Source organism: Lycorma delicatula, chromosome 4, assembly GCF_047948215.1.
Source record: "Lycorma delicatula isolate Av1 chromosome 4, ASM4794821v1, whole genome shotgun sequence".
NCBI lineage: Eukaryota > Metazoa > Arthropoda > Insecta > Hemiptera > Fulgoridae > Lycorma > Lycorma delicatula.
This window is the reverse complement of record NC_134458.1, coordinates 84,232,245-84,247,849: the sequence shown is the minus strand read 5'-3', so window position 1 is coordinate 84,247,849 and position 15,605 is coordinate 84,232,245. Positions and strand designations below refer to the sequence as shown.

The 15,605-nt window shown below is 28.1% G+C and overlaps 1 protein-coding gene across 4 annotated transcripts in view; it reads right to left on the bottom strand.

Moving 5' to 3' along the window:
• The window catches only part of Hcf (Host cell factor), a 135,150-nt gene extending 125,041 nt beyond the window's left edge, over positions 1-10,109 (bottom strand). For all 4 annotated transcript variants that reach the window (XM_075363461.1, XM_075363464.1, XM_075363462.1 and 1 more), the window contains exon 1: positions 9,938-10,109. In XM_075363461.1, the coding sequence (XP_075219576.1) occupies positions 9,938-10,097 (160 nt within the window). In that variant the 5' untranslated portion in view covers positions 10,098-10,109. The remainder of the gene's footprint in view (positions 1-9,937) is intronic.
• Positions 10,110-15,605: the final 5,496 nt, after the last annotated feature.

Here is a 15,605-nt window from a genome sequence, read left to right as displayed (position 1 = left end):
GTTCCACTTCTTCTACAACAATGTCAGACACTCTTACATACAATAAAGTGTTAGTGAGGTGGATGGGTTCCACTTCTCACAGAGGCACAGAGAAATGTCCGGAAAGACATCTGTCAGCAGCTTCTGAATCGCTTTGAGGTAGGAGAGGCATTTTGTGGACCAAATTGTGACCTATGACGAAACATGGGTCCACCATTACACCCCGGAGTAAGAGAAAAAGTATGTAGTGGTGGAAAAGTGGCGAAGGGGCAGTGATTCAAGACCAAGAAACACTTGTCAACTAGAAAAGTTCTCGCAACTGTTTTGGGACTAAAAACTGTGCTACTGATTGATTTTATGCATGAACAAAGGATGGTAAATTCAGCATACTACTGCCAGTTGTTGGTTGATGACATGGCTGCTTATTGCAACAATCACCGCCAGCAACTGATTTGCAATCTCTTCCTTCTCCACGACAGTGTGCAGCCACATACAGCAGCTCAGATTTGCTAAAATTCATTGGACACCTCTTGAACACCCACCGTAAAGTCCAGCTACCAATCCGGTGGAGAAAATATATCTCTGTTAAGGAAACTATTTACAAAAACAAGGTAATTTATTTGTAATTTTATCTAACATCAACAAAGCTATATAAACAAATTCTGGTTTATAATTGAACAACCTATGCACTGACTGAACACTACTTCGTGTCCTATCCGGGGATTGAACAAAAAACCTAATTAATGTGATTGCGATGCCTATTGGTAGAACCAATAGGCATCCCTAATTAGTCTGTATAGTATTGATTATCATACTTAACTCAGTGGTCTCAAAAACACTTTCCTTAAAAGCACTTCAAATTCACCATTTCGTCAGCATTTCAATATTTACTAGGAAAAAATCTCTAAATATTTTCAGTAAGATTTACAAGATTAAAAAAAGAAATGGTAATGATTTTACATGAAGAGTAACCAACAATACTGATATGGGACAGTAGTCCTAAAAGCACTTTCTTTGAAATAAGATCATCCTTGGTTTTATTAGTTCATTGATGGTGATTATTATATTTCTTTAAAAATAAATATTAAGTAATTAAATTAAGGACAACCATAATAAAGATTAATGCTATTAATTTATATATACTTTTCAATAATCAATACTTTTTTTATAATTTAATATAACATATGTAAAATATTAATTTAGCATAATAATAATATTAAACAATACTATGTTATGACTGCTAGTTCATTATCAGTGGATTTGTTTAATAAATTCTTAGTGCTAGAATTTATCAGCATTCATATGCTCAGTATTTGATACCAACATATATTTCAACACAATGTGCATCTGATTAGTTATAACCCAAGTAATTATCAGATTAAATATCATACAGGAGCAATTAATCAGCAAAGGAAATTAAGTTTAAATATCACAGTTAATAAAAACATTTACTGACTACATCATCAGTGAAAATAAGAATATTTACATTAATCTACAAACAAAATTTCCAAGCATTATACAAATAAAAAGCCATGTGCTTTAGACAGTAAGCATTTATACTCCTCTCAAACACTTTTCTTTAAAGAAATGAATATGAAATAATTAATTATACATCATTAAAATAATAGAAACTGTTATTACAAAAATGAATCATATTATAGATTTCAATATATAAGTTGTAATTCCATATGAACTGTTAAATCATAGATAACTACATTAAAGTATCAAAAAAGCTGATATAATTAATTATTATTGATAGTTTTGACATTTAGTTTTTAATTATTAATAAATTCTATAAATACTTTTCTATTCTAGACATGCAAAATTTATTACTGCATTGAGAAAAATGTGTACATTTTCAATTAATTTTTCTCTGAACCAAAATGAGCCAAGAACTTGTTATAAATTCCCCCCCCCCAAAAAAAAAAATGCACAATTTTTTTTATCAGTAATCACAAGCATACTTAACAACTCTTAACATGTGCTGTAGACATATTAATTCTATAGTACCTTTGTTAACTTCAAATGTTAATTCATTACATGGAATATGTTATTTGAATACGAAAGGAACTCTAGGTGCTATAGATTATTTATTCTTCCTCAACCACTGTCGCCTAGCATTTGTACAAGGCATATTCATAAACTAAGGACTGTGAACTTATATTTAAATATTAGTGGGTCTGAACACAGTTTCATGCATGCAAGGCCATCTATCAGCTATTTACAAAGCCACTGCAGTTGCACTGATACAGTATTTGTTTGCTTGCTGGTGAATGCGAATTGCAATATCTATGACAATTGTTTCTCCCACCAGTTGTGAAATCTGTGCTGTGATTTGATTTTTGTGCGCGAAAGAATCTTCAGCTGTTGAAATTCATCAGGAGTTGTGCCTAGTGTATGGACCTACAGTAATGAGTGAAGAAAGGTTAGGAAATGGTGTCAAGACTTTAAAAATGCCCACACAAATGTGCATGATGAAGAGCAGAACGCCAGGCCTATTACTCAGACTGATGAAATTATTGAACAGTTTTCAGAACTGAAAACTGCGATATGATCGGCGATTGACGATTAGTGCTCTGGATAATGAGTTTCCACATGTTGGATACACCTCTATCTACACCATTGTCACATAAAAGCTCGGATATCATAAAGTGTGTGCAAGGTGGGTACTGAAAATGCTCACTGACCAATAAAAAGGGCAAAGAATGTGCAGTGGAGGAGCGTTTTTGGACCACTAACGACAAGATGGAGTTGATTTGTTTTCCCACATTGTTACAGGTGACGAGACATGGATATCCTACACCAACGCAGAATCGAAACTACAATCAATCCACTGGCGCCATTCAAGTTTCCCAAAACCAACAAAATTTAAGCAAAATGTTGGCTACCATTTTTTGGGACAAAAAGGGCATTATTTTGACCACACTCCACATAGTCCCAACCTTGCACCTAGCGACTACTTCCTCTTCTTGCACTTGAAAAAGTGGCTTGGAGGACAATGGTTGGAAAACAATGAGGAACTCAAGACTTCCGTGGTCAACTGGTTCAATTCCCAGACGGTAAACTTCTATGCAGAGGGGTTAAAGAAACTAGTGCAGCATTACAAAAAGTGCTTAGAACTGAATGCTGATTGTATGGAAAAGTGAAGTAGATATGTAGTAAACTAAAACTGTAAGTAAAAACCTTTGCTCATGAGTTAATTTTTTTTTAACAACCAAACGGCCCTTACTTTATAAATGTGCCTCGTATAATATATATATATAAGTAAATCCAGCTTTTACTTATATATATATATATAAGTATTGGATTTTTAACTAATAATAAGGATTTTAAACGAATATATAATATAAGAACACACTGTACTACATTGTCCTGGCCCAGTGTTTCCTTAGTCATACCTTTGTAGAAAATGTACAAAAATTATATTCCACTTTCCATAAAATTGCCAAAATTTATTTACAATAGTTTTTTTTGTATATTAAAATGTTTTTTTAAAATTTATATTTCAATAGTTTACTTTATTTTTATTATATATAAATGCTTCTGGGTCAATAATGATTAATAACCCACAGCATAAACAGTGAACAATTTTATATTATTAAATACACAGTAATTACAATTTTATACTGTAAAACTCATAGTAATTGGATAAGAAAATTCTAAATAATATTTAACTTTGTTCTTACAAAAGGGTAAAAACTAGCCTGCTACTTCATTAATCTTGGCTGAGTACACCCATGAAGTGCTATAAGGCTTTATGTAATGACTGAAGGTTAACACTGTTAAAATTTCAAACCAGCTTAGCAAACCAAGGCAGATAGCAATGAATAAAATAATAATGAAAGATACTAAAATTAAATGACTAAAGAAAATCTTTTACAGTATTAATCCTTTTAAAAATAAAATACTACTTAATTAAACAATTACCAAATTCAATAATCATTAAATGATTTAATAGTGTTAAATAAAGAAAGAAAAAGAAAGTGAGAAAAAAAATTTAATAATGTCAATCTAGAGTAACAAATAACATGGGAAAACTTAAGTTAAAAGCTTTAACATACAAACACTATATACTAAAAGTAGGAATATAATTTTCATTCTCATGTTGTTTTGGGATAAGTTAATAAAATCAAACCATTTAATTACATCAACTTCCAATCCCTTATTACAATTTAAAAATATTACAACTTGGGCACAGAATATTATCCAAGAGGCTAATCGCTTTTAACAATCAGATATAATTTAAAATAATAATTTTATAGTACATCAAACAAAAATAACAAGAGAAAAAGTTACCTTTAGAAATCAAGCAGTTTAATGAAAAGTATACACAATTATGAATTTCACAGAATATAAAAAGACCGATATTTAAAAAATTTCATTAGCAATTTTCTCTTTAAAATGTATAATATCTATAATAATCACTAAACTGTGCACTCAGAAATCACAAACTTATATTTTGCTAAAATCAATACAATAAAATTATATTTTAACATTCTGACTAAGATTTTTGGTTAGTATATATTCTTATTACAGATTAATTTTTATAACTGAATATTATAGTTCAAATTTATGTACTTCAAAATAAAAAGATGCAAGTCACAAAAGTTGAAAGTGGCCAAAGGTTTAAACTGCTCAAAAAAGAGGAAGGTGCAAATTTTCCAAGATATTTATAAAAACAGGCAAAGAATAAAAGTAAACTTAACACATCATAACACTAGCATCTCCACTTTATTATATCTAGAAACTCACTTTTTTTCATCTTATTATCATATTAATATTTATATCATACATTAATGAACTTAACATGATATTAAAAATAAAAATATATAGAAGTAACTGCAAATGAATGCAGTAAAATAAAGATGAGAATAAAATCAGTGTACAGGAAAGCTATAATTCTTACATAAAAAGTTCACTCAGGAAGAAAATAAAACTGTGGTTTAATTTATAAGGATACATGATTTGAATAAATGGGAAAATAAACAGAATGCCATTTCTTAAAGGGTAAACTACTTGTTTAAGCCAATTTAAGAAATTCATTTGGGTACAGTCTCGGTGAAAAAAAAGCTCGAGAATATGAGTGCAAGAACTTCATTATTTTGTAAAGGCCTTTACTACTATATAATTACTGTACAGTAGAGTGACTAGCCTCCAATTTAATTCAGTTGATTTTTAACTAAAATTAATTGTATTAATGATACTACTTATTTATGAACAAATAAATTATTTTTAATGCCAAAATAAAAAAAGGTGATAAAGTTTACAAGAATTTGATTAACAAATCCATGTAAATTAATACCTACGATCAAATCTAACTCACTCAAACAAAGACTGATGTTGACTGAAGTTACAATTAAAAGAACAAACTCTTGTAGTTAACTAATGTTAGCAACGTGCCACTGCATACTGTTGACATTATTAATGGTTACTGATCATAGAAAAAAACAAGGTATGCACTCTGTATCCAATAGAAAATTGTTACCTAACATAATATAAAAAGCAAATTTGACAAAAGAAAAAGAATAACAAAGGAATAATAGAAAATTGGATAACTTTAAAAATTAGCAAGTAAACCAATAAAATGACAGACCACCTGCTTCTTATCCACTCTCTTAAAAATGTGTGGGATGAAGCGGGTTAAATACATTATGATAAACATGATGTGTCACTTTAAATAAATTACTAACTTACAGTAGTGTTAACTTCATTTTATTTACTAAAATGAAAGATAGACTTAAGAAGAAAACTGAAAAAACAAAACTAGCTCTTAAAAAAATGCAACACTACCAAAAAAACAGCCAACAAATTTTAAAATAAAATACACTGCATTCATTAATATGTTTGAGCATCAAGATAACTTTATACTCAAACTTGATAAGAAATTTTGTGAATAAATTATAAATGCCACTGAAACTATATGAGGTAAAAAGAACTGAAATAACTTTTTCACTAATAATAAAAATTTCACAATTTGCATTTTATAATCTCTATAAAAAATTATGATTAGAATTATAAAATTTAATTTACTTTGTTAGTACTGTAGAAAATGATTTAATTTAATTTTATATTTGAGATAAAATCGGCAACAATAAAATGCTACCATCAAGTTCTTTACAATCATGTTCATATATTCTGTTAATGAGGTTTTTAAATAACCTCACAAGAAAAAAGGAAAATTATTATGCATCCTTGTTTAATTTTTTTTCTTTTCAATTAATATGGGCTCTTAACATTTTTCTCATACTTAATAATTCTTTATGTCACATCTCTCTGATCATGATTTTCCCATGATCATTTAGGATAAATGCTGGCAGCTCTTTCTGTTATTAGTGAACTAGCAAATCTCTTTTAACATGATCTACATAATGTATAATGTGAAATCAGAATAAAATATTTATTTACATACAAATATAGAGAGGCAGACAAACTTTAACAATCAATTTTTACTTCAGCACCAACATTAAAAAAAAAAAGTTTTATAAAATACATCTGAAGTAATAATAAACGTAAGAAACAATAAAGTATTAAAAAATGTAATTAATTTAAAATTAATTAACGAGTTAGTCATTTATCATCATAAAATGACAGTTATCAATTGATAAATATTATCACAATTACATTTTAAAGTAAAAACATTTTAAGAGACTTAAATCACCCACAAAAATCATTACCATCAAAAATTACAAAGCTTAAACTACATATTTTGGGTTAACAAATTTCTATTATCAAGTTAAATTCAGCATTTGCCTGAATGAAAGAAAGGATAACAATTCATACAGCAAAAATGATTTCAATAATATATACTATTACAAAATATAACATCCAATGTTTAAAATGGTCCACCAGATAATCATCGTCAATCTTATACTGTAAACTCATAATCCATATTCTGACTATACATCTAAAAAATAAAAAAGCTGCAGCAGGTCTATACCACCTCAGAAACCAAATATGATAAAAACAAAAATTTAATGAATTCATGATTTTATCAGACATTAATTGGCATTAAATAGCAAGGATAATTTACCTTTTCACATAAACCTGAATAAATGATTAAATCTAAAACTACAGTTGTGTACCAGTGTTCTGTGTACAGTAAAACTACAGTTGGTGGATCAGTAGAAAGAATACTCTGAAAATAATATATTCAAGTTACACTACAAACCGGTAACATATAATCCAGTTGTAAATCAAAGATACCTGTAAATACAATATGATTCACTTTTATTTTAAAACAGTCCGTTTAAATAAATAACCACCAACCTATCATTGGGTATTTGGTACATTATGTTGGCAGTTAACTGATATCTACTGCCCATCATTTTTGCCTAATATCCTCAGATCATACTCCAGACTAATCTGAAATTGGTACACTATAAATAATGTAGTTGAAGTACATCAGTTATGTACTAATGATAACTGGTACATCAGTTCTGTTACACAATCTTTATTGCCATCTGGATCAATAAACATCTGGTAGAACATATTCCTAAACAGGAGAGAACCGGTCATATAACCTATAACCCTAAATCCAGTACAGAGCCAGTGCTCACTTAAAACTTTGGATAACAGATGATTGTAGAAGTACTGAGGCTCAAATTAACTGATAACTTACGCTGCCATTTTAAAATAAATTATTAATTGTTTATTAATGCATTTCTAATTTTCTTTTTGCTTTTAATTTAAATATTAAACTTTGGGGGAAAAATAATTTCTTATAGCTTTTGTGTACAGTCTAAAAAAATGTTGAATGACAATGCATTTTTAGTGGAAGAAAATGAAGTAACCATTAACCTATATTTTCAGAACAGACATCTCTCTAGTGAAGTAGATACTACACTATTCTAGTAAATGATACTACTGATGGTAGCATTTATGGTCAAAGTAGTATTTGACCAAAGACTTGTTTATATAAAATATATCTTCTCCAGAAATATTAATGGAATTTGATATAATTTCTTTACTTATTAAAACAACTATTAAATACGTTTTACTGTGTCTTATGTTACATTTCATTATATAACACTTATCTATAAATGCAGTGCTTAGAATTTTACATTTTTAGTAAATACATTCCAACTTAAAATTTTACACAAGCCAATGAATTAAAGATATCAAAGTAAACAAAAAGATAAATTCTGATAAATAAACCATTGACATTAGATACGCTGAGAAAATTAAGTTAAGTAAAGTAAAGTAAGTTAAGTAATTAAGTTAAGTTCCAATAGGATGTAGTATATGTAATTATAGGGTAGATTAAGCAATTCCTTCTAGACCAAATAATACATACCTTAAGGAGATTGATGCTGGAGCCAGGTAAAATAAGTAAGAAAGAATTAATTAATTGCCACAATATAGGCCTACTGGCAATTACTAGTCAATATGGTTAAACAAGTTCCGATACAGTAGCAAAATAATTAACCAAGTATCTCCTATTAAGTATTATATTATATGGAATGTTTTACATAAAATAAACCAATAATATAAAATAAACCATAAAATAACCATGTGAATGTATGTATATTACAACAGCTTTAGGGAGGGTGATGTATCAATGCAAATATGCAACACAGAGTACAGTAAGTACAATTCTGAACAGTGAAATTGTGCCAAAAAAAAACTAGCTTATTCAGAACAACGCAAGAAATATATATGTAGATAAATTCCAGTTTGTAAATTAAAAATAAACACAAAATGACCCACACATAACAATAAAACTTGCAAAATAAGAATGTATAAAAAATAAAAATGTAATTTAATTTGTAATACACAAGCTTGAACTTTTTAAATATTACACTGAATACTTACAAGAAAAAAATTAAGATGGAAATATTAAAAAATTTAAAAGGTATAAGGCTAAAATGAAAACTTTTCACAAACCTGATCTTTCCACAACACATAGAACTTAGGAAGTACCAACCTAGAAATTGATGTTTATGTCAAGAACAAAACACAGAATGAAGACATGTTAAATAAACTTCTATACATCATCAAAACTGAACAATTTCAGAAAAGTTTTGTGTATACTGTTGACATTTAACATTGGCTAATGAACGTAACAGTTGACTACACCTAAAAACCGTTACTTAGGTAATTAAATTCTGTAAAAATATTCTAATGTGAATAAATTATGACATTTAGGATAAATGATATACATAAATATTTCAGAATTATAGTGATGGTACATTTAAATCAACGATATCTTTGACAGCAATAAAATCAAGCTGAACAAAACATAAAACAGTAACAAAACACTAATCAGTACTCTAAATAAAACTGCACAAAGTAAGCATAATACAAAACAAAAACTGAAGACCATCATTTAAAGTAAAATACATAAATCTTGAGATAACCAAAACTGTCAACTCTCAAACTATCTTGGGAGGTTATTTCTAAAATGGGAAATAGATTATGAGATAATGCAAGAACATTCAGGAAAAACTGAACTATCTTCTTGAGATTGAAAGAAATACTATAATTTTCCCTGGTATGACAGGCGAATTTTTTTCTAAGGTTGAATTTTTAAAGGACTAGACATTTAGCATTCACTTTTTTGTAAACTTACTGACTAATCAATTCAGAGTGATTAATCTTCATCCATGATTAAAAACAAATAAGGTTATGTTCCTTAACCAAAAACTGTACACAACAACGATAAATAAAATTTAACCTAAAACATTTTATCTAACAAAAATATGGATCATGTTTCTCTATAGGAGGCCGCCATGTTGATTAAACACAATAACCGCGAAATCAAGTACAACAAATATTAATGATGACAACAGGCTTGAGAAGCATATTCTACAAGTAAATTATTAAGCACATCCCTAACTTCATTTTTTGCCTGTCTATCAAAATTGAAAGCCTAATTTAGCATTTTTAATACAAAAATGACACAGTAAAACACCGCCATTTCGTGAGAAGCCACTGCAAAGAGCGAGTTTTGATTGTTTACCTGTATTGTATACATGTAATTCATCCACAATTCCTTCGTTTCCGCCACCAAACACAACCATTAAGTCTTTAATCGAAACTGCCCGATGTCCATGTCTGGGTCTAGGTTGCGGTCCTGAAGGATTTGTAACTCTTTTCCACTTCAGTATGGGAGCCGCCATCTTATAGTAAACATTTCCACCACTGAGTGTCTGTTCAGAGTCTTTACCCACAAGGCATTCGCTGACGTTGACGGAACTATTACTTCGACAAAGAGATACAATACTGGATACGCAATTTTTTCAAATACTGGGAAGGCGTAATAGTCGTTTATTAAATCAGAAATTTTAAAATTATTATGATAGATTTTCTTTATTATTAGTAAAAAAAACAACAAAAAAACATGACTACCACGTATGAAATATGTTTCTACATTTTTAAGAGTAATTTCAGATCTTTATTTAGCATTGTACATATAATAAAACAATATTTGTTATAGATGAAAAAGAAATACTCAAAATTATAATATATCAAATAATATATTACTAAAATATCTAACATACTTTGCAACTCACAAAATATGTTCGATAGATAAATAATCATGGAAGAGCATATATTTATATCCTACTTTAATGTCATTTATCGGTAAATATGCGGATGTACTTCCATAACGTTCATATATTAGTTTTAAAATCATTCGGAAAACACACTTTTGTTCTGAAATTTTGAAAACTAGCTCAATATGACTCGGAAATAACTTCAGATTTCAGGATTACAAGATTTATTGTTATATTCATACGTTTCAACGGGAAATTTTTATATTTCTTACATCAATAATACCCTACAATAATCGTATAGGCACTTCTAAAGTCTGTACGTAAAGGACTGTTCTTTAGCTGAACTAACAATTTTTAAAAACTTGAGGAATAATGATCAACCATTTGAAGCAAAATACTAAGTGCCAGATAATTTCAAGTTACTGGGATACCAAATCCCGCTCCGCATTCAGATTAAACAATGATTTATTGGTATTCAGCGAATTCCATGAAATTTACCATTTGTTTTAACTAGGAAAAATGGCAATGCATTATAAAAAGTTCAAGAAATAACAAGGTGATGTAGATTTAGGCGTGAAGCGATTCGAAAGATTGCAAAATCAATTCACTTTACATACTTTTATAATATCTCTAAACCGTAGCGCTGAACCCAAATGTTTTGAAAGTTACCGTGAGAAAGTAATATTCCGTAATTATTTATAAACTGATTTAACTGTAAAATTTATTTTTTGATAGATAAAAAAGATTACTTAATACTGCTTTTGATACGTTTATAGAAGAATTTCTTCTAACTCACGTATAATTTAACTCACATTAATTTCTTTTTAACTCAATTCTGTTTACACTCAAATTTTAGTTTATTCGAAGGTTTAGCGGGAAAGGTAATCTTTAATGTTCATTGTAAAAGTAATTATATAACGTAGAGCATAACCAAAGACGCTAATGTTTTCACTGTATATCAGTTTGATATATTTTTCCATTAACCTATATGATAATTACAATGATTTTATAATTTTATATGAAACTACTTATACATAACCACTGGAAAGGTGGAAATCCACCTTTCAATCGTATCCACTTTGTAATTTGTACAATATTTTTCATCACGAAATTTATTTCGTGGTTACCAATTACTTTGTGAACGCTCCCGCTTGTATAGAAGATAATTAAGCTGCGAGTTATTAGTTCAGCAAGTCTACCACAGTAAACGCTACTGTAGTTAACTTAAAATACAAAAATAATCTCCTTGTACTTCAGAATGTTACCGCGGTTAATTCCAAAGTTCATAAACGTGACGATTTTAGAACTGAATTGTTTCTACGATTAGTTTCAGAAATGTGTATGTATTTTGTTCTTATTTTAAGTTTAAGATGATAAATTATATACCTGCTTTCTTGTTACTATTTTAATATCTTTCAGTTTACTTCTTACAATATCTATCCTGCTTAACTTCCATTCTGATATAAAGTATATCAAACTACTTCTATAGTTGCAATTTTATTATTACACCATGTAAATAATTATTTATAACTACAGCATGGATACAATGTATTATTTAAAATGTTTATTAAATAGAAACACAAATATATATTTTATATTTACTAATCAGTGTGACAAAATTATCTAAGTTTAAAAAAAAATCATGCACAATCATGCACAATTGTGGTTCCAGAAGATATTTTTATAGATAGTGTGACTACTCTACCAACAATATTTCAGGTGGTGCTGTTACATATTTGTATATGTTATTATCTGGTCTGCTTTGTGTTTAATATATATATATATTTTTTTTTTATCAAATTAACTGTATTTGTAAATTTTGAAATTGTTAATCATTTTTAGACAGTGGCTTTTATTTGCTGTGCATAATTTACAAGTTCTTTTACATGTAGTGTGCCCTATTTCTGTTAGGCCAGTTATGTTGTACATATTGCTTGTACGTGTTCTTTGGTATCTGTTGATGAAGTTAATAGTATTTCATTAAGTTGTTGCAGTTAAATTCGTAGATTCCTGGATTATTGTATTCACCAATGTGTATTTTGCTAGTTTGTAGTATGATCTTGTGATTTCATTTTTTGTTTTGAAAATGATGCAGTAATCTTCTTTTCTGAAAATGTATGATAATTAAATTTTTAAAACCAGTTTTTGTAACTAGCATTATTCCATTTCTTACAGACATTACAATATTGTTTGTGATAAAATTAATTTGGATAGAATAATGTCAACATAACCATTGAGTAAAGTAATAATTAACATTAATAATGATATGTATGTAAAAATGTTTTTCCACTCTACATTTCAACTTAATGTAAATGATATTTGTTAATAAAAATATCAATATAAAATTCTGCAAATAGATTTAATAACATATTTAATTATTTTATGTTTTATTACAAATTTCATAATAACATGAATAATTATCATTTGTAAAGTAAAATATCAAACATGTAACTTCATATCTACAAATTTCTTTACTACTAGTCTATTTATAAAATACTGTTTAAATCATACATTTGTTGACTGTATTTTTAAAAATATATATATTAATTAAAAACATCATACTGTACACATTACGCTGTACCTGCGTACAGCGTAATTAAATATCTAATAGTTGAGAACTTATAATGAAACCAGTAACAATGATATTTTGTTTGCTAAAAAGAATAAATATTATTGAAATTAGTACTTTTAAAATAATTAATTTTATTCTGTAAAAGGAAATCAATAACTCCAATTACATTATTATAAAAAAAATTATTAATTTATTATAAAAAACTACTATCTTTGAAAAGCATCAGAAATGTATTAATTTAAAAAATTTTAAATGACTCTTTCAAAGTAGTGGAACTTTTTCTTCTAAAGGACCTTACAAAGCTATGAAAATTAGCAGAATATTCTTAATAGAGTAAGAAATGAGTGTTGTTTCAAAAGGAGTAGTTTTACTTTTAAAAGTATATATCAGTAACTCCACTAAAACATTTGTTACTAATTAACTCTGAAAAGTCATTTGGAAGAAAAAGTTTTGCTTTTGAAATTTTGAAAGAAAGTCATTTCAAATTTAATAATTTTAAAATGTAATGCATTTCATGATGCTGTACAATGAACAGTAGTTTTCTTTTATAATAGGATGAACTTACTGTTATGGAATACCTATTACAGATAAAAATATGGGGAATCCATAATTAAAAGTATGTTTCATTATAAAAAATACAACTAAGGACATAATTATTACTGGTTTTCTTAATGTTTTCAGATTTTAGACATTTAGATAAACTATTGTTTTTTAAAACTTGTTATTATTATTGATAATTCTTCTAAACTTATATGAAAGTTTATAATCCTTGGCTCTATGTAGCGATTAGTTACCTGAAATTTTTATTGTTTTAGATCAATGTATTGCAAACTTTCAATGTACATATAATTATCAACCCAATTTAAGCTTTATGTCTTCCAATTCCTAAATTCAGATTGTTAGTAGCCAATTCATTAAGACAAGATTAGAACTTCCTTCTTTCCTCTGTAACATACTGCAGTAATGAAGTAATTGTTTGTCACTATTCTATCTGTCATAGTAATGATAGGAAATTTCAATCCCTAGAGAAATTCTTAAAAGCATTATGTTTAGGTAAAGTGTTCTTATTCCTCTTATACTGTATCCAATAGTATACTATACTCCTCTGATAGTATATCTGATGTTTAGTAATGTTTATCAATATACATACATATATATATATATATATATATATATATATATATATGATACACTTTCTTATTGTTGTTCTTTATATGAAAAAGTCAAAGTTCTATTTATTTGATCACAAATTACATAGTAATATATAAGCTTTAATAAACAAGAACTATAAGATATGGAGTGGACTGTGATGACTTCTTCAGTAAAAACTAGTTTACTGTATTAAACATTTTTTGTATTAATAAAATTACTATAAATATTTCATATTATGATGAGATGACATTATTATATATGCAGCAGAACAAATTTGTAGTCCTTGGAGTACTCATTATCATTAATTTGGGGGAAGTATTAGCTTTCCAGGTATAATTAAAATGAAATCATGAACATCAGTTTTTGAAAAATTATTAGGAACATTATATATTTTAATAACTTTTTGAAAATTCAAATAATTCAACATATTGACCCCTGTACTGATTAACTACAAAAAACAACAACTTAACCATCAAACACAGTAATGTAACACAATAGTATGCTTAGATTATTAATGCTATACTATAAAACATTTGTTCACAGTTTCAGTTTTGTCAAATATTTTCGTTTCATGTGGTTAAAGCAGCATGTTAGATTAATACAATAATAATCATAAAAGTATATTTCATGAAATATTATGATACTAGAACTGGCATGAGACAGATAACTTTCTTTTTCGTGTTTTAGCCTCTGATAATTACCTTTCAGATAATACTTCAGAGGATATATGTATGAGTGTAAATGAAGTGTAGTCTTGAACAGTCTCAGTTCAACCATTCCTGAGATGTGTGGTAATTGAAACCCAATTACCAAAGAAGAACACCGATATACACGATCTAGTATTCAAATCCATGTAAAAATAACTGACTTTACTAGGACTTGAATGCTGGAACTCTTGACTTCCAAATCAGCTGATTTGGGAAAACGCGTTCACCACTAGGCCAACCCGGTGGGTAGAAGACAGATAACTGTCTGTAATAATTGTACACAACTGCAACCACATTAATATGTCTGAACTGATGTGTAAAACCATGTTTACTTTTACAAGAGACCAAGCAGTGTTAAATTCCATTATTCAGCATTTTGTGTAGTGTACGAGTTTAAATTATTGAATTCATACAAGAAACTATAAGTTGTAGATTTAAAAATGTCATTTATATATTTATTTGTTGCTAGTTCTCAGAAAAGAAAATATAGATAAGAAATGCATTACTTGCACATTGAATTTAGTTGATTTGCAGAACATTAAAAAATGTGAAACATAAGTATATGCAGCATAATATATGGGACTAGATGTAACTGTGTTCATAATTTATCTGAAATTTTGTCTGAATACAACAGAATGAAAGTAGCATATAGTGTGTCCTCAATGGAAATTGTTCTTCTATGAGCTCTGGTGACAGCTAATT